At 43.0% G+C, this 17,932-nt stretch overlaps 3 protein-coding genes across 3 annotated transcripts in view; 1 reads left to right on the top strand and 2 right to left on the bottom strand.

Annotated features, from left to right (window-relative positions):
- LOC108100319 overlaps positions 1 to 17,932 on the bottom strand; it is a 44,595-nt gene that overhangs the window by 11,904 nt on the left and 14,759 nt on the right. The window lies entirely within an intron of this gene.
- On the top strand, positions 2,624 to 3,633 carry LOC108100323 (cold and drought-regulated protein CORA). The gene is made up of 2 exons (XM_017204130.1): positions 2,624 to 2,842; positions 3,058 to 3,633. The coding sequence occupies exon 2, from the start codon at positions 3,058 to 3,060 to the stop codon at positions 3,553 to 3,555; it is 498 nt and encodes a 165-aa protein (XP_017059619.1). The 5' UTR covers positions 2,624 to 2,842; the 3' UTR covers positions 3,556 to 3,633.
- LOC108100321 lies at positions 9,677 to 11,483 on the bottom strand. Its single transcript, XM_017204128.2, is given in 3 exon segments — positions 9,677 to 9,998; positions 10,000 to 11,328; positions 11,400 to 11,483. Coding segments are annotated over 3 exon segments (1,566 nt in total). The 5' UTR covers positions 11,442 to 11,483; the 3' UTR covers positions 9,677 to 9,803.

Genomic DNA, 17,932 nt, shown 5'->3' with positions numbered 1-17,932 from the left:
CGGAGCCAGGATTTACGACTCTGCTTGGTTGGGTTAGTTTCACTGCCTTTCGGGTTTTCCGGATCCCGGGCCTCCGTTCTCCGTTCTCCGCTTCGGTCCGCTGCGGCTTGTTAGCGCCTCGACTCTCATTTTATTAGCAGTATCCTCTAGTCCACCACCCCCTGCCTCCCCTCCTTATCCTGCTCCCCTCGTTATCCCTCGCAACCAGATTGCTGTAAATGAGCAACTTTTTGCCCCTAAATCCAACAAACAGTGGGTGTTTGGGTGAGGCGTGTGTGCGAGCTTTTTGGTAATTTCGCATGCAGTTTATGGCTAGGCATAACAACCAAGGCAACAACAACAACACCATAAGTCGGGGCTTAGCTCCTGCAGCTGTTAGAAGCCCCATTGCATACAACATACAACCTAAAGCCACCCCCTCCAGCACTTTCCACGCCCACTTCTACGCCCCTGACACTCGCAGGTTGATGACGCCGCTTATAAAAGTTGATCAAAATTATTACTACGCCCGGGAAAACATTTCGGGGATGCTGTGGGGATGAGAGGTCAAGTATGGAGCCCTTGGCAATACCCTTTTTCAAAAACTGGCAACTAGGAATTTTTACTTTTTTTTTGTAAACTGTTTTAATTGACTAATTTATTCCTTTTTATTCATTCTCATATATAAAATATATATTTTAAGTTATTGCTTCTGTATGCAATTAATAACTTAAATGAAAACAATGTCTTTTAGTTATCGTAAACAGATTACAGAATCAAATAAAATGTTAATCAGAAGGTTATGGCATTTACTAAATTTTGACTGAATCTTCATAGTACTTATTTAAATTGGTCTTTCCAAAGAAGAATTCCTTAAAAAACCAAAGGTCAGCTAAAAAAGAAACTCCTAGCGATACCCTACCATCACATAAAAAGGTAAAGAGGTGAAGGTGGCCAAAAGCAGCTCTCGAGCTTCTTCAATTCCCCCAATCTGCTGGAGGAGGGACCCTGTTTCGGGACAATTAGAGTGGGCCATTGCCATAAAGTTATAGAATTCATGGCGCACGTTTTCCACAACGCATTTCGGAGTTTACTTATTACTGCAGTTTATCTGCCCGACGGGCAAACTTTCGGGCCACGTTTCATTAGCCATATGCTTGGATGCTTGGGGGGCAGGAAAAACCCTTCTCCCCTAGATTTTCATTCAGTTGCGTAAGAGTGCTTGGCTTTTTACGAGTGCACATTCTGTGCGCGATATTAAACCCATATAACGAGGCGGCGGCAAGTGGCATGTGGATTGCACACGTATAGTTGTAGTTACCGATGCAGAGAAGTAAGCAAAATTCCAATTAATTGCCTTAAGTCGTAAAAATGTAATAATTTTATGATTCTCACTGAGCAGCTTGGCATCTCGCCGAAAAAAAATCATTATTTTAATTTATCTAATCCCGCAATTTATTGTATAAACAAGGTTACTGAATGGAAAGTGCAAGGCATTAAACTAAGCTTGGGGGAAACTTTAATAACTAATTATTAAAATTAAAAAGAAAATGTTTTGATAAGTGAAAATATTTAAATAAAATACAAACAAAGTGGTGGGTTAGGAAAACTCAATATATGTATTAAAACCTTACTTTAGTATTGGTAGGCTCAAAAAAGAAATGCTTTCTAAACACGCAAATAATCTGCTAAAGATATGTTACGCATACGCCCTGTTAACTGGGTGAGCCGTTGTCCAAGTTACGTATGCAAATGAAACCGATCGCCGGCAAATGCTAATGAAATGAATATTAATACGCAACGCGGTAAACACTGCCCTCTGTGCACCTCTTGCATGCTCGTCGGCTAATTAAAGTAATAATGTTAAGTGGAAAACACGATCGAATCTATGTCTTTTCCGCATTTCGCGCCGTTGCATAAAATGTTGAACAAAGCGCGAAAAGCGCACCGGATTAGATTGTTTTGGATTGGGATTGCGATTGGGATTGAATTCAAATTCGAGCGGTGGCGTATGTGAGATTCCAGTGGCGGTGCCACGGATGGCAATGGTAATTCCGTTTCGCCGGATCCCAGAGCCAGTCACCAAATGCCGCTTCCGATTCAGCGATTCGACAATTCGGGAACTTCAAGAGCAGAGAGGCTGCGGAGTAAATTGTTTTGTTGGCGCAAAATACTCGGAACGCTCCAATGAGCAGCGACCGCGCCCCAAGTTTAGGCAAACACTGGGAGAAAGTTCCCTTTCGAATAATAAAGTTAGTCATGTCAAATTGGTTTCAAAAGGAATATGATTTTTATACATTTAAAATATAATTTAAAACACATTTTAAATATAGAAATGCTATTATAAACTCATTTATCAACAAGACAACCAAATAAGCAGATTATAAATTGAAATTGTGACTTTCTGTTTCAAGAATGAAGCTTAGTTTGTTTTGAGATACTTTCCACTTTACATATGAAAACCCCTAGTGTTTCTCTCAGTGCTCCATCAGCAGCAAGCTGTAAGCAACAATTAGGCACACGTAACTCTGGACGCGACTGTGGTGCTGCACATGCAAATGTTGCGGCTCCGTGGAGGCTGCAATGCAATCGACACCGCCGCCGATGGAGATAATGACGAATGGGTGGATGGATGAGAGGGAGCTCCATAAGTACGCCACACGCGGCCATGGTGCACTGAACCTGATTACCGCATCCATATAAAAGCGCCGTCGCTACAAGCCGGCCCACACAGTGCTGAAAGCGAGCGCGGGCCACTCGGTGGTCGAGTTGGACAAACTAAAGGATTAATTAAAGGACCTGCTTGACCAGCGTCAACAGAAACAATAACAACATCTGCATCGGCATCGGCATATTGACCAAAGTGAGTCAAGCTACAGTTAAACAAATGCATTGAACAAAAACAAACGAAATGGTTTAAATAAATTTGTGAATTTTAAAATATAAAATAGTTAATATTTTAAAACGATTGTGAAAGGTGTAGAAAAATTAAAAAATTTTTTAATCCTTTAAAAAGAGAAGCAACAATTTATCCGAAGAAGACTGAATATTTTCTCTGATTCTGGTTTCCTCCAAAAGATGTCATCGCGGAGTCCTTCGATGACAGGCAAGGTCCTGGCCATTATAATCCTGCTGATAGCGAATTCCGGAATCCAGGCGAGGCACTCCGGCCACCGGCGCCTCATCATCCACGTGCCGGTGAAGATGAAGACGCACCACCACACCCACACGATCTACAAGGTGGTCCACGGATCGCACGGCGGCGGGGGAGGCGGAGTGAAGCACCAGACGGTGTACAAAGTGCTGGGCTTCTCCACACACGGAGGCGGCATGTCCAAGGGCGGAGGAGGTGGCGGCGGCCACGGAGGAGGCGGCAGCCACGTGAGCTACGACCTGGGCGGAATGGGCCATGGTGAGATTACGTACGAGGACATGCACGGATGCGAGAGTGGCAAGGTGGCTCCGGCGGCCAGGGACATGATTTTCAATCACTACTCGCGGCACGGCGGGGGAACCCACGAGGATTACGCCGAGGAGCTGGACGACTTCGTAGACCTAAGGGACGACTGGTTGTGAATAAAGAGACGTGTGTGTGCAAAATCCCCACCGATTAATTATAAAATTCCAGGCACCATCACCAGGGGATTCCCCCTCTGCACTTGCACTACGAGTACGAAATTGTTGACGTAACTCGGGGTCTTCAGCACCGCCAAAATTCCAATTCACCGGAATTTGTGTCTTTGTCTTCGGCTGCCAATTCGCATTTGTATTGTTTAATTAGAAACCAGTGGGCTGAGGAGGGGGATGGGTGGCCATGGTTGGGTGGAATTGGTGGAGTTCCGAGTGGCGAAGACCTAAACTTCTTGGCTGCATTCGCGCACTTGAGGAAAACTTTAAGTATTTGCATAGCTCTCGACTCGACCATGCGGCATATTTTAGTGGACAATTAAAAGAAACGAGTGTCAATGGGCAGACAAGTTTGGGTGAAGAAAAAACATAAGAAAGATACCATAAGGAAGCTACTATCGAAAAGTGCTCGAAAAAATGTAATCACCAGGATGCTTAACAATATTTAATCTTCAAATCACAATCAGTGCTAAATAAGTTGATAAGTAGTTATGTCTTGATAGGAATGTAAGAGAATTCTATTTTAAGTTGTTCAGTGATCTAGATTCTAAAGCTTTTTCACATTTGGGATTTACTGGAATAAGTGTGAGTTCCCATTCGCGATTTCCCAACACCCATTGATCAATCAATTTAATCGCTGCCAGGAAATCCATCGCCATCCGAACTGGAGCATCCAGATTGGCATCGGATGGCCGGCGCCTGACATAAGGCAGATTGATCACTGGCCGCCCGGCCAGTGCTCCTGGCAGATGGCTCCGATTCCGATGCAGATAAACGGAGTGCAGATTCCCCCCCAGATTCAAGACGAGGGGCCAGGTAGACACAGGTGCCGCCGTTCGCTGAGCGCAGAATAATTTGCGTGTAATTGAAGGCGACAGCGTGTCACGGGTCGGATGATAAATGCGTCTGTCCGCTCCGCTCCGCGAGGAGGAAAACCCGATCCGATCCAGCCCGATCGGATTGGTCCCAATCCCCATCCCCATCCCCAGCTTTATCTCCATCCCAGCTCATAAAGAGTCGCCACGGGTGGCCACTGGTCGGTGGTCACTGGTCGCACTTTCGGCTGGCGCCAACTGGTCAGCCCAAATGGATGGGGGCTATTTAAAGGCATTTACCTGGTAATGACATTTAAGGCCGGCGATATTAATCGCTCCACCGCCGCACCGGCAACATTGTTGCAGTGAAACAAATTAAAGCCGCAGCACACGCACCGCCGCCAGATGAGATGAAGTTGTTGGTTCCGAGCCACGTCTAATCCACCGGACACGTGGTAAAGGCTGGAAATCAACTGAGCGGATTAGGCATTGAGCCACTGCACGGCGAAAATTTGGGGAGATTTTGAAAGTCTTTATAATACAAATTCAGTTCAACAAAATTATTATATTGGAAAGGTAGGATTTGAAAGGATATTTTTAAGATCCATGCTTGATAGAGATAAACATTTGTAAGAATTTATTTAAAAGACCCAATATGAGCATATACAAATTGAAATATATTTAAAGAATTTTTAATTAAAACGCATTCTGTGAATTCTACACTTGAATACGAGAAGTTATAGCTAAACTCATTTCTGACTTTCCCTACTGAGATAAGCAAACTGGCTTCCAGTGACAGGCAATTTAAAAACTAGAGCTATCCAGTGCCAAGAGAACCTCTTTCGCTTTTTCGCTCTGTATGAGCCACTGAGCCAGTGAGCTGCTTATGTCCACCGATGACGAGCTGAGTCCGCAGAGCTTTGTCCATCAGAGACTCGGCTTTTGGCTGTGTGTGCCCCTCAATGTCTGTCTTTGGCTGGCTTTATTGGATACGTTAAGCCTCTGCACATATTTGCATCCTGGCTGGGAGAATGGCCAGCGGCAACAAAGCGTAAAACGATTTGGCCAAACCAAATAGCAGTGGGCCCAGGACAAGTCCTGCAATTCCGGCAGTGGATACTGGATACGTAGCATTGGAATGGGTATTTGAGTTACCTTTACAATATTTGGCCGATCCCAAATGGCCTCCAAATGCTAAATACATTTTGTGTCGTTCCGTTTGCCGGCATTTGATTTGCTTTTCACTCGCCAGCCTGCGGTCTAAATAAAATGAAATGTATTGATTTTGGCAAATGGCTTTTGCACGGCCAGCTAAAACCTTTGTTCTCGATTTCCTCTAAAGCGGAACCTTTTTTCATGAACTAGATAAAAAAGGTGCTTTACATTTTACAACTTCCAGATTTTGATATTTGATTATATACCTCAATTCCGTAATTCCTTAAGGGGCACAACTAGTGTGAAGTTTTAAAAAAATCAAAAAATTTTTTTTTTTCATATTTCGGTAGATTACACCTTTTAAAATAACATATTAAAATTTAAAATCGATATCTCAAATAGTTTTTGAGTTATAACAATTTTAAGAGCAGCCGCTCTCATAGCAGTGCAAACGATCATTTTATCTTTAAACGCGTTTTTCTCGAAACAGCATTTTCCAAATTTGCTGCAGTGATAACTCAAAAACTTGTGATCCGATCACTACCAAATTTTTTTACATGTTCTTTATATAGTTCTACGTACCATGAACTATCGGTTTTTTGATCCGATCAAAAATCGAATTTTGGCAGGCCAAAAACGACCAAAATTTTGGTTAAAATTCGATTTTTTTTTTTTAAAACGCTGCCATTTTGTCATTTTTTGATATTTTTTTTTATCGTAGTTCATGGTATGGAAAATATTATCTAGTTTCACGAGAATTTTTCATTTTTTGATTTCGTCCACGGAGAGGGCCGGAATCACTGCAGCAGTTGAGGCACTTTTTTTTTTAGCGCCGTTGGAGATCGACTATAACTTAAAAAATATTTAACTTTTTTCTTTAAAAATTTTACTATACATTCTTAAAACATGTATAAATATATTCTGAAAATTTGAAAAGAATTGATCAAGTAGTTTTTTTTATAAAAATTCCCAAACATCACCATTTTTTTAGGCCGTCACACTAGTTGTGCCCCTTAATATTGTCAGTGCAATTACAAATTGTAAATATTTATTTTATTTAATGTAAATTTACAAATTCTCTAAACAAAGCTTGCTCTAAGCTTGATAATTGCAAAGGTATAGAATGATATGTTAGTAGTAATTTCTGTTCTAAATGATTCTAGAGATCCATGTTTCAATTTACTTCCCTTTCGCACGAAACCTTTAAATTGATTTAAGCTCATTTGAATCAACCACAGGGCATTTAAATGTGTAAAGTCCCTCAATCGACGAACTTTTCCCTTGTGTGTTCATTTCGTAATTGAGGCAATCCTTTCACCGTCCTTTTCCCACTTTCACCCATTCACCCTTTCTCTGCCGTGTTTACCCTTCGTCTAGCCTTTGATTTTTCATTTTTGCTGGCAACAATTTTGGCCATTTGGCTGTTTGCTTAATTGGTTTCATTAGGGAAATATTCGGTTTTGCATCGAGGCTTAATACCATGCCACACCGGCCACTCACCGTCCTTCCTTTTCGCCGGGCGGAGGATGCCAAAAAAAACGACGCTCCTGAATCGCACCTGAAAAGACAGAGCGAATAAAAAAGTTAGAAAAAGTTGGTCCAAAGTATAAACTTTAAGGTGGAAAAGTTTCGGCCAGGTGTCTGCGTGAAATGGAAGGGAGTTAAGGTGGCGGAAAGGACCAAGATCCAGTTACACGTGTCGCAGGAGCAAAAACAGCCAGGCGGCATAATTTCCACAGAGTGACAACTAAATAAATAGACGAGGGTGCCACCGAGTAGGAGGAGTCGGTGGCAGTGGGCAAAGTTTCGGATTCAGCTCGGCGGCAAGGATGCGGGCAGCCACTCCGTCTGAGGCACTAATTTTAACACCATTAATTTGCGAGCCAGGACCAGGAGTTGTTGCCCTAGAGTTGGGCCCTCAGAGCAGAGATAGAACAGAGAATTTTAAATGAAATGGACACAAGTTTTATTGAATTGACTGTCAGGGAAAGGAGAGGAGAGCTTTCCTGCTAAAAGGAGGGAAGGAGCTGTTGCCATGAAGGCCCAGCCGGAAACGGAAACGCATTACTCTGCTCCTTTGAGCGACTGCTCCTGCTCCTCCGGATCCTCGGATCCTGTTCCCCTTGTTGTTCGTGTGGCCGGCACTTTGCCCCACACGATTACACGCAAGCTTAAAGTGCCCAAGTGGGTGGTGCACTGTGGAAAATATTATATAATAAAGCCAAGACAAAATTTAAATACATAAACTTCGAAGCCCAATAACTTTTGGATCATCTGCCTAGTACTTTTCAAAGATCAGAATCTACTTAATATTTTTAACTCTACTCTGGTGCTTTAAAGCTTCTTTTTTCTCGCAGTGCAAGTATTGGGTGGCTGGGGTCCTGCCACCAATCAAAAAGAAACGGCAGCCAACCAGAAGTAGAAGTTGTGGCAAAGTTTTTGATTTCATGATATATTTATGGGCATCCGCTGCTACTTTGGGCCCCATCCAATTCCTTTGAGTAATAAACTCGGCTCCCAAAAGGCCGAGGCTGCAAAGGATGCGGCTTCCTCTCCTAACTTTAACTAGAAGTTATTAATTTATTTCGCTTTTCAATCCCCATACATTCGGTTTAAAGTGGCTGCTGCTTCGATATTACAAAGTAGCGGATTAAAACTGGGATGATTAAGTGGTTGCTGCGGTCTGTGGCACGTACAAAACCCGCTAACACAGATAGTAATCGGTGGAAATTTATTCGAATGCCGTGCGGTTGTTGCAGGTATTTTCCGAATTTTCATCTGCAATTTGCGCACCCAAATGAACCGATAAGCCCTGACTAATGTCCCACAAAGGACTCGCAGGACAACGGCCATTCGCATCAGACGAGTGCGGAATGTGGAACTGGTGCGGGGTTTGCTAATGGAAAAAATCGAATCGGCATGGATTCAATTAAATATTAAATAAACGATATCAGCAAACAGCAATTTCCTTCCCCCACCCTCCCCCTTCGCCCGCAAACATTTGAGATTCCCCCGATGTTGAAGAGAAATGCAAACACAATTGCAAATGCCCGGGAAACTTTATGAGCCAGCGTAATCCTGCCAATTACGTGCTGCCATCTCTGTCCCCCATTCTCGCCTTCTCGCTCGCTCCTTAACCAGTGGACCTGGACAGGAGCAAACATTATCTCCATATTGCATGAAAGTATGAAATGAACCAATAAGAAATCTGCATATGCAGGATACACTGTACACTACAAAAACATTTGAGGTATCTTTTTTTTTTAATGAATAAGATTGGATCTAAGTTTAATGAGACATTTTTAGGGAACATTAAGTTTTACATTAAGGAAATTCGATTGATTTTAAATGAATTTATTCTGTGAGTTTATATAAGTTCTGGAACCATTTAAATTACAGTGTAAATAGACCACCTGAAAGGAGGCAACCCGGAACGTGTTGCTGCATGGACATTAAATTCAGATGAGAAATGATTTGAACAGGTGCTGTGCAGTGGCATCAGGAAAAGAAGCTCCAAGGTGAGGCAACTAGGAGGAGAAGGTGGGGTTGTGGGAGCTTATGGGAGCAAAAAGACTAATTATGTATTCATTAAAATGGCAAACGGCAGCAGGATGCCTGTGTCCGTGTACGAATGTTTGTGCGGAGCATTTGCATCCTTCGCTCCGAAGGGTTGGCAGAAGGTGAGCAGTCGTGAATGCATTTGGCTGGAATATATTCCACATAATGGCACCAGTTTTTGTGTGTGCTTGCAGGTCGGTTCTCACATTTTGATTATATCCACCTCGGCTTGATATGGAATGACGAATGTGTGAGCTCTTCCGCTGTCCCCCGTCGCTGGGTCCCCATGAATGAAATGAAATGCCGGGTAATGATTCCTAAATACACACATTTATCATATTTGCACGAGAGTTCTTTGAATGGAGTTGGGAAGTCTGCTAACGTGTGGAAAGCGGGTGGAACTTTGGAATCTCAACCAGTTGAAAGTTTTTTGAGCTTTGGGAAAATTTGATTAGGATATTTTAGTGGTTTGACTGGTTTATTTTCATGGTTCAATGGTTCCTAAACAGCTTTAACCCCCCAAATAGAAATAAAACAATTAGTTTTTGGTATGCAATTAACTTTATTTGTCTTAAAAGGCTTGTATTCAGAATTTGTGCAGAGTTTGTTTTAGTTTAAGTTCTTCCCAGTTATAGTTTGTTCTTTCGGTCATGATCTTTTTGCAGCTTTTCATTGGTAAAAGCCATTAAAAAAATCCTTCAAGAAGCGGAAGGTGGGGTGCTGGAGCAGATTGGAGGTCTTAATTCCATTCTGGAATTCCTTGCCCTTCGAAGATGTTTTTTCCTGGCTGACTTCCGAACCGGGAACCAGAAGAGGCAGAGCAGCCAAGTTGACCGGCAGAAGGACATTGGCTTCCCCCCTTTTGACCATCCTTGGACACCTGGTTGGCCAGAGGATTGCGAACCAGGTAGAAGTTGTTCTTCTGCGATGTCTTCTGCTTCTTCTGGGAATTCTCCGAGAGGCCACGGAACTTTCCGAAATACTCGACCTCGACCTTCTCCTGGGATCCAGCTGGTTGACTCACAACCTGGGTCTTGTTCACATAGAAGGGATTCGGGAGCAGCACCAAACTGAGGCCCACTATCTTGGGAAAGTCCGTAAAGGGATTGGGCAGAAAGGGAAACGGCTTGATCTCCTCCTGGATTATCTGCTGGGTCACATTGCCCGTGTTGGTTTCGTTGACATTCACGGTAACGTAGGTGGGTTGCTCCTCCACCTTCTCGAAGGGATTGGGCAGGAAGGGAAAGGGAAGTCCGGGTTTCATGTCACTGGAAAAGAACTGCGTGTGGTTGTGAATGTCATCTAAGGGGCTCACATCGGGTACCAATTGCACCTTGTCGAAGAGATTCTGATTTAGGAACTCGTGCGAGGACTGGAACCCATTGATCACGTCCTGATAGTCAAAGATCTTGTCCAGCTCTGGTTTTCGAGCTTGGATCTTGTTGCCACGGCGGTGGGCATCACAGGGCATTTTGGGCCCCTCTTGCTTTGTTTCTTCCTGCACCTTTAATATCTCATTCGATATCGGTTTTCCTTCTTGGGTAACCTTTTTTGATTCCTTTCCTGAATTGGCTTGGGTTTCCTGGCTCTCACTGTTTACTAATGGTTCAACCTCTGCAGGCTGGCCATCGCCAGAAAAAACGTCCTCGGACTTTTGGACATTGGGGCTAATTTCATGTATGTTAACAACATCCTTTTTGATAGCTTGGGAACTAGGATTCTCTGCAATATCTGAGGTGTTAGTTAGGTTAACTGACTGCGGCTTAGTATCCTGATTTCCATTGGTCACTGATTGGTGAACTTCTTCGGGTATATTAGCTGCAGATGAAGCTGCTTGTTGAGGTTGGTTTTCTTCAACAGCTTGTGCAACTTTGGCTTCTTCGTTTTTGGGTTCTTCTGCCTTCTTTGCCTCGGAAGGAACCACCTGGGAATTGATGGAGCTGTCCGTTTGAGGTTGGGATTCCCTAGCCACTTCAATAACTTTGTCATCAGGCTTTACCGCTTCAGAGCTCGGATTGTTTGAAAGACTTTGGGTGTTGACGGTATCCAACTCATGCTGGTTTCCCTGGTTTTCTTTGGCAATTTCCTGCTTGACTTCTACAGGCTTAACTTCTTCAGGAGTTTTATCCTGCTCTACAACTCTGCCTTGAGTTGCCATTAAAACACCAAGAAGGATCAGAAGTCGTAGGAAATGCTTTTGGAGAAATTGGAAGACAAATGTGTGGTGTTAGTAATGCCAAAAACTCTCTTTCTTGGTTGACCTACCATGATGAGGGTTCCAGTTGAACTGTGCCTATCCACCAACATTCTCGGCTATTTATACCCACCCAGGACAAAGGTCACTTACCTAATCTCTGCAGGAAGTGCTCACCCATCGATCAGTTGGCTTTATTTCAACTATCTCCCATAATAACCCCGGGCACTTTGGGTTCCCTCGCTATTATCGCTGCGATTTGTGTGATTTGTGTTCGGTTCACTTGACTGAAAAAGGCGCCAGTGGCAGGAATATCGGTAAAAATGGAATTGCACTTAAGTTTATATTGTACCAGTGCTATCTGTTCTGCACCCCCCACCCCCCGTCAATTTTTCCCCGGGTTTATTTGGTTCATTTTACGTGCAACATGAAAATGCCATTGTTTCCGAGGCGCACAAACGGAAATCTATGACTCGCTTTTCAATGTTTTTGCTCGATGGAAAACTGCATGGGCGAGTGCAAAAGACTGTCGTCTGCGAGGAAAGTGAGTAGCAGAAGCAGCTTAAGGCTAAAGCGGTGGAAAGCGGGGGGGAAAGTGGGTGGAAAAATCCGGCTGGAATTGGGTTCTCCGGGTGCAAGTGCACATCAGCTGCATATTCATGGCAGGAGCTTTATCTTCGGAACTTTGTCTCCGCCCCATTTCCCTGCTCCTCCACTGACATGTCGCCAGGTGAGCGATGAGTTCTACCTGGTCATTGACATGTCGAGTGAAAAACGGGAAGGAAGACCCTTCCCAGTCAGAACAGAACTTCTCTTTCCATACATCTCCTGCTGGGCTTTGTAATTGAATTGCCGATGCATAGCTCGGATTTTTGGCATACTCCAATTTGATTGAAGGTTCTTGTCGTTGACAGAACTCCCACTGATTTCAATCGATTTTCGAGTTGGTCAGAACGGGAAAACGACAAGGTGGTTGGAGACAAAAAAACAAAAAAGTTGAATAGTTACAGGTAATCTTGAAATAGCAGGAGGGCTAAGCGTTGAATTTAAGAGCTTTGTCAATCAAAAATAAATAAAAAGTTTATTTGTTTACAAGTTTTTAATATCAAACATTTTGAAGATACTTTAATCTAAAGTATACACAGCACAAAAACAGAAAAGAAAATAAATTGAAATGCAAATTCTTGAGAATTCAATTCCAAATGGAGAAACCTCTAATAAAATGTTGCTCGCTCAATCAACTCTGACTAATCAGGAACTCTCTTTCAGATACCAATTTCCTCTGCGCTCAGTTTTCCATTTCGTTTTAGTTTCATTTGCCCAGCTCCATTCATGCATAATTTACACCTGAAAATACAATCAAGGTGCAATTATTTTCTGTTTCCCGGCAATGGAAAGTGTGGCAGTTTCCTCATTGGGTTTTCCCTTTCTCTTTGCCGTAAAAGCAGGCTAAAATCTAAGCACTTGCCAGTTAAAAAATTCAAAGAGTGGAAATGAAGCCAGAACTATTTGAATCCGAGGAAGCCGAAGCGCAACACGAAAATGAGGATGAAGTTGCTGCTGGGCCAAGAAATGGTTTCGCGCAACGGCGGATGAGCTGTTGAAATTGCAAGTGCGGCACTTGCTCAATTTTTCATGAGCCTCCCACTAGTCGGTTCAAGCATTTCGCTTCTGGGGTTATAGAACACCCATCCGACTATGAGTTACTCTCATAGAGGGAAAAATTTAAACATTTATTACTGCATTTTCTGGGGAGCATTATTTTAACCTAACCTAAGCATATAAGAATAACTTTGTGATGAAAGATATTTCACAGATAGGATACCCTCCTCAATCCTAGTTTACTGAATTGAAATACTCTAAGTTCCTCAAAGATACCCTCTCGAAAATGATCTCCTGCAGCAGCTGAAGACTTTAAAGCTGAGGCCAAGGAATTCGCAATAGCCGCAAAAGGAGCAAAAGTTCAGAGGGGAAGGGGCTGGGGGAATGTGGATCTGTGAAAAGGCGAAATTAGCGGGCAGTTCCCTGAGCTCCGTGAACACCCATCCAACGGCAAACATCCAGCACCCAGAACCTGAGCAACCTGAGCAACCCGAGCATCGTGGCCAGACAAAGAGGCGAGCTGCGGCCCTTGACTTGGCCAACTCCCAAGACCAAAGACCCCGGATCCGAAGGCACACGAAATAATAAGGAATGAATGTAAATAAATGGTGCTAGGGGTAATGGCAACGAACGAACGACAAAAACAGAAAGCCCAAGAGGGGCGAATGGGGTAAGGGGCGGAGGGGGCCAGAAGACGCCCAAGGCCAACGCAGCATCATCATCATGGTCAGCGAGATAAGCCCGGACCTGGATCCGAGTGCCAGTGCCAGTGCCAGTTGCAGTTGCAGTTTCAGTCCCAGTTCCAGGCGAGACCTACGTAGCACGGCAGCCCATGACACTCGAGGGAAGACTAACAGCACCCACATATACAGTTCTAATTTATATTTTTTAACATTTTAATTGAATCCATTTTTTAAGCTTAAAGCTTTCAGATACTAACGAATTTTATAAGTGTTCAATTTTTTTAAAAATAATTCTTGATAATTACTTATTTTTGTAAGAAAGATATGCTTTACGATTTTGAGAAAAAGCCATAATTAAAATTAAACGAATGCCTCCAAATCCTAAATGTCATTGTTAAAGTCCACGTCTTTAAATCCATATTTTTTATAGATTAGAGCTCCACTCACCTATCTTTTTGTGACTTTATTTTAGCCATTAATAAAGGCAGCTCCTGGGTAACTTTTATTAATACTTTGATTGCTCGCACTCCTATTAAAAGAACCCCTGCTGTGCCGCAGGAGATTCTTCTGGCTGAGCTCCTCGGCTCTTTTCTCCTTATTTTTTTGGGCCGAACTCTTTCATTTTGGGTGTGTGCAGTGCGGCGTCGATAAGATCAACGTGTGAGCCCGGGCCAGCCAGCCTGGGCTGTGGCATCTGCAGCAGGTGTTTCGCTTTCAGGTGCTGCCACACAATATGGGTAACAAGTTGCACCATCCTGGCCAAGTTTATCGCCACATAATTCACACGCGGAGCCCTCAGCCGGGGAGGCCGCATCCGAATTGATTGACTCCCGCTGGTTAGTGTTCCGAGTGGGAGTGGGAGTGCGAGGTGAAGTGGAAGTGGAAGTGGTGGGGTGGGAAAATGGAAAAATCAAATATCCCCGGGGCGGGGTATCCAGTATCCACCATCCACCTGCAACACTCAGCCAGGACCACGCTCCATCGGGCAAATATGGCAGGCGACACAAAGCCTCGCTGGCACTTCCCACATCCCACATTCATCACATCCGCATGCCGGTGCCATCAAGATCTGGCCATCGTCGCCCGTCCTCGTTTAGAATTCAAAACATTTCAGACAAATTGCCGTTGCGCTTTGAGCTCCAATGTGTGACAAAATGGAAGGCAAACAGACCGTACCAGGATCCCCATCCCCATCCTCACTCCTTTCCAGCTGGACAATGCAAGAGTGCAGCGGCGAGTGCGCCGCCCTTGTTTAATTTATGCCAAAACATTTCTGAAGCGACGTTGACGACGTCATTTGGCCCGAACCCGAACCGGCTCACATTGGCCCACAGCAGTTAGCCCTGCTCTCGGATCGGGGATCTCGGATCTGGCCTGGGATTTAGGTGTCACTTGATATGCAATAAATAAGCTGCTGGGAAAAGTGTTAACGAGCCTGCGGGGAGGGGACTGGCCATAAGTGGTGCACAGAGAGGAAAACCTAATACTTTTGAGCTTAAAGTTTAAGCCAATTTTGAGATGGGAATATTTAATGGAAGCAAGGAGATTAATCTACTTGATTAAATATTAATTATTATTACCAATTATTTTGAATACAAATTTAGATTGCAATTAATAATAATAGTTCAAGATACTAATATCAATGCTTTTAAAAATATTCCAAATATTCTTCAAGTTTAGGCAACAAGTAAAGGATTTTATATATCCAGCAAGTATTAAAATTATTCAACAAATTTGCTGATTTATCTGTAAAGACAGCAATACCTTTTCCGTAGTAATAACCAAAATTTTCTCAGTGCTTGGGGGAAGCCTCTGGCGAGGGCCTTTGGACTCCAGAGAGAGCTACTTTTGTGCTGTCTGTTTTTCCAGCAGCTTGCAACGCCTTGGCGCCACAAAATAAACGCCATTCATGGGGCAACGTGCAACGACAAGAATGTGACCCATTTTTAGCACCAGTAGCCATTCTCACCTCCCCAGCTCCCCAGCTGCCCCCTCCCCGAATTCCCCGCCCAGCAGAACCCAAGTATGAGTATGCTGTATGCTGTTGTTTGTTTAAATGTTTGCCCATATATGGTACAGCCAGCTATATAAATATGTGAACAGCTTTTAGCACCTTGCCCCCGCACTCGAGTGGAGTTCTCAAGAGGCTGGGGCGACAGTTGAACGTGTCCCACTGCCATTCCCATTCCGGCTCCCAGTTGGCAACTCGTAGTTCCCAGTGCCGCCCGGAGATCCCCGGAGAATCACCCGGAGCACGTGCGTCCGCCAGACAATGGGAGCTCAAGAAACGTCTCCTCTCGACCCGTCAGCTAATGTGAAAAAAATCACAAAAATGGGAACGGGTATGGAAACTCTGGTTGCTGCACTGCTTCTTTTTCAATAATAATTCCCTTTGGATTCGAGCAGCCGGCTATATTTTCTTTATTTTTTATTCGCCGTTTCATTGTTACACAGTAAAGAAATTATGATTGTTTTAAATTGGAAACAAAATTTGTTAAATTTTCCCATTAAACCAAAAGAATCATTGAAGTATAACAGAATTTGTTTATGTCGATAGGCAGATGGCAAAGGCTGATTAATATTTTTAACATTTTTATACGTGCGCTGAAAAACTGACTTTATTTATCATTAAGTTAAAATCGTTTATTATTTTCACTCATTTATGAACGAAAAACCGATGTACCAATAAAGTAATTACAATAATTACTTAATAAAAACATCAGTTTAATCAAAAGTAAAATGCATATTTTTCTGTGTGTTCCTCGCAAGGCGGGGCCATTTTCAATTAAGCAAAATTAAAAATTTATAACGAGCGACGACCAAAAGAAAACAAAGGATCGGAAACAGGAACAGCTTCGCCGGGCGGGCAGAACAGCAAATTGCAGAGTGACTTGGGGTAAAAGAGATGTTTATGTTTTCATTAAAAAACGGAGTAACCGAACCAGGTTGGTGCGGGTTGAAGGATGAAGGCCCAGTGCGTCGGTGGATGATTGGGTGCTCGACCAAAAGGCATGAGGGTCGTCCCCGTCCGTTATCCTTTGGCCCATTTTATTTGCGCCGAAGTTTTAATCATTGAAGTGACATTGACAGCCAGCCAGTGGAAAAGTGGTGGCATCACTTTTTCATTCGCCATTCGCCACTCGCCGCAGTGCCAAACGGAAATTCTGTCAGAGGGCCAACCAAATATTTATGGGTTTTAAGTGATTATTGAATTTGATAGGCGGCCGCCAAGCGGCAAAGTTTCATTTGCCCCAGCAAAAGGATATTAAAAAAGTTTTTCATAACGCTTCGAAAAAGTTTGAATGGCGCGCAAATAAACGGCTTGATAAATACGATATTGATGGGGTTACTTGATTAATGGCGATAAAGTTAGCTTGGGATATCTGAGTAGAGTATTTTTTAATCTTAGGTGGCTTTTTAAATTACTGATTGAATAATTTTTTATAATAATTAAAATATAAAATAGTATGTTTTTCAATCTACAAGTTTCTTGAAGTCTGGATTGCTTTTTCCAAAGTTAATATACTTTTATTTACTCAATTAATTAGTAAATTCCCCAAGAATCCTCTTAATTAGTTGACTATTTCACAATTATTTTCTAAATTAAAGTATGTTTTCGGAGTTCGCAAGTTCATAATTTGTAAGTTATCTCGTTAGCACAATTCAATTAACTAACCTTTCTCAACAGTCTTTCGGTTGTCAACTCCTCGCTCCTTTCCTCCTCTGTATTCCCTTTGTAATCTGTGTCCTCTTTCCGCTTTCCGCTTTTCGCCCCTCTTACAACAGTTGCCGTTATATTTCAATTAGCATAGCGCAGCGAACATTTATGCGGCGATAAGTTTTCTTCAATTAAAACTTTTCAACACAGACACAGTGCACAAACATTGGCACGCACACACGCAAATTACCGAAACTTTGGCATAAATTTTAATTAATATGATTTTCTCGGGCTTTTGTTACTTTGGCCACTTCATACAATGTGGAGTGCATTTCGAGTAAATATAATTTGAGGCGCCACTAATAACACACTTCCGGTGCCTCGGTAATGGTTTGTTTTCCTTTCCCTTCTTTATTTTTAGGGGTTTTTAACAATGGCGGTGGAACGACTTCCGCTTACACACTCACACACGCACACACATTGAAAAGCACACATGGGGTCTTACTGTAAAAAATACGTTACGTTCTGGGTTTATTTGTTCGGTTTGTTGCACGTCTTCTTTTTGTTTGCTGTTGCTCTGTTGTTTCTACATTTATTTTAACTCCTACTGGCACATTTCTGTTTTATTGTATAGTATTTTCCCCTTTCTCCGGAGGTTCAA

The sequence above is a fragment of the Drosophila ficusphila genome, unplaced genomic scaffold (genome assembly GCF_018152265.1).
Source record: "Drosophila ficusphila isolate 14025-0441.05 unplaced genomic scaffold, ASM1815226v1 contig_286, whole genome shotgun sequence".
Classification (NCBI taxonomy): Eukaryota; Metazoa; Arthropoda; class Insecta; order Diptera; family Drosophilidae; genus Drosophila; species Drosophila ficusphila.
This window is presented reverse-complemented; position numbering and strand designations above follow the sequence as displayed.

Coding starts and splice junctions, on each gene's coding strand:
- LOC108100323 (XM_017204130.1), top strand. CDS start 3,058: ATGTCATCGCGGAGTCCTTCGATGACAGGCAAGGTCCTGGCCATTATA.